Source organism: Penaeus monodon, chromosome 15 (assembly GCF_015228065.2).
Source record: "Penaeus monodon isolate SGIC_2016 chromosome 15, NSTDA_Pmon_1, whole genome shotgun sequence".
NCBI lineage: Eukaryota > Metazoa > Arthropoda > Malacostraca > Decapoda > Penaeidae > Penaeus > Penaeus monodon.
The window spans coordinates 37,052,330-37,054,264 of NC_051400.1; the positions used below are offsets into that span (position 1 = coordinate 37,052,330).

Genomic DNA, 1,935 nt, shown 5'->3' on the forward strand with positions numbered 1-1,935 from the left:
GTGCTGAGCTACATTCTCTTTTACCAGACACATCTTTAGCCCTTGTAAATCAAAAACAAGTCTTTCAGTCAGAGGTATGACAACTCAAACCTTCTTGCTTTTACAATTGAGCAGGACTGTTTCATGTCAAGAAGTTCAAAAATTCATACTAATAGTGTAAATTAGTTCCGTATGTTTATGAATCTATTTAACAGCTCTGCTCTTTTTGCCTTTGTAGTTTGTAAACTGCATACTGATTGTTGTCAGAGGCAGCTGTAATTAAAGGCTGCTAAGGTAAATGTTAGGATGAATAGTAAGATGAAATTGAGATTTGCAACAATTGAAAGGTCTCTCTTTCTTGTTTTTATGAGTTCATATAGGATAAATACACAGAATGAGGTCTTTGAATGAATATTTTATATATTCCATAGGTGTTACATGTTGCAGACATTTCTGTCTTTTTTTATTTTGCAGTATTGTTTTGAAAAGTTATGAAGAACTCTCTCCATAGAGTAAAGACCATAATTATATATAAGAAAAGGATTACTAATTATGATAGTAAAAAACAGTTTGACTAGAAGGGTGTGGACAGTGCCTAACTGTTGCCAGTCTCCAGAATTTACATTTCATGAAATAAAATGGATTAAGTATTCGATAATTAGCTCATGAAATGATTGACATGGTAAAAATGTGGAAGTTTTACTTACCGTCTCATTTTACTTTTTTCATTGTGGGTGATTAAACTGACATTTGATTTGTTATTCCAGAGGATGGATATTCCTGAAGGAGCAGTTGTACAGCCACATAAAAAGAAGGTTAGTGTCGAGGATGAATAGTTGTATACATACCAGTCAGTGTCAGCTCCTGCTTGAGATTTATATATGGAAGTGTAGATGTAATTTCTCACACGCAAGACCTGTTTCGCTGGGTTTGATTGAATATATTCAATTTTTTTTTGTGTAAGAAGTATTGTTTATTTACATTCTCTCACAGTCTAAAATTAAAGCTAATAAATCCCAAGTTTGTTGTCAAGTTCAAAATTCCTATATAAGTATTGTCTTACATTGTTTCGATTCTGCATGTACAATTCAAAGAAGGACTTAGAATCTTACATGGGATTTTTTTGTCAGGATTGTTCTTGGCCTACATTTTTTTTTCTCTATTTTCATTGAAAAGAGAATTAGTTGAAAAAAAAGAAGAAGGGGGAGGTAGAGAGAAGGTATCACTGAATGCAGTGTACCATCTTTGCAGCTATATTCTCTTTTACCAAACACATCTTTAGCCCTTGTAAATCAAAACTCTTCTTTCATTCAGGTTCTTTGTCAATTTTAATACAGTGAACTTCAGCTCTGTTACGATCGCAGGGAGAACACGAATTTCTTCGCAAACAATAATTTGCAGCTTGAGAGACAGGGGCACAGCCATTAGGTTGTGTATGTTCTTGGACCCTCGTTGAGATGTGGTTACCACAGGTAATTAAATCTTGAAGTTCAGCTTTTCCCCTCAAAAAGGATATGCACATCTGCACTGAGCAACCCAGTGGTGACCTAACACTGCACAGTTTCTTTACCGTTGCTTGTCATTTGCAAATACCGTATGGCCATGTAATAGGCCTTTGATGACTTGGAAAGATGACCACATTCCAATGAAGATAATAGACCTAAGCTTACCATATATGGAGATAGGATGTAAATACATGTGGTGATCACTTGTTAGTTATTTTCACCTCAAAAGAATTCTCTTATGACATGGCCCTTTCTTTACCTGCAGCCTGAGGACCCCCCTTTCCTGACCGTTGGTACTGAGGTGTCAGCCAAGTACAAGGGTGCTTTCTGTGAGGCAAAGGTCCACAAGGTTGTCAAATCAGTCAAGGTTAAAGTAAGTAATATTTTGTATACCTTTTCTCTGTATTTCGTCATATTTTGGCATATTCATGACATATGCAAAGGAATGAAG

The 1,935-nt window shown here is 35.6% G+C and overlaps 1 protein-coding gene across 1 annotated transcript in view; it reads left to right on the forward strand.

Annotated features, from left to right (window-relative positions):
* Positions 1-1,935, forward strand: part of LOC119582352 (AT-rich interactive domain-containing protein 4B-like) — a gene marked incomplete at its 3' end in the record, with an annotated part of 36,609 nt that overhangs the window by 1,746 nt on the left and 32,928 nt on the right. The window contains 2 exon segments of the mRNA XM_037930567.1: positions 747-794; positions 1,750-1,857. Of these exon segments, the coding sequence (XP_037786495.1) occupies positions 747-794; positions 1,750-1,857 (156 nt within the window).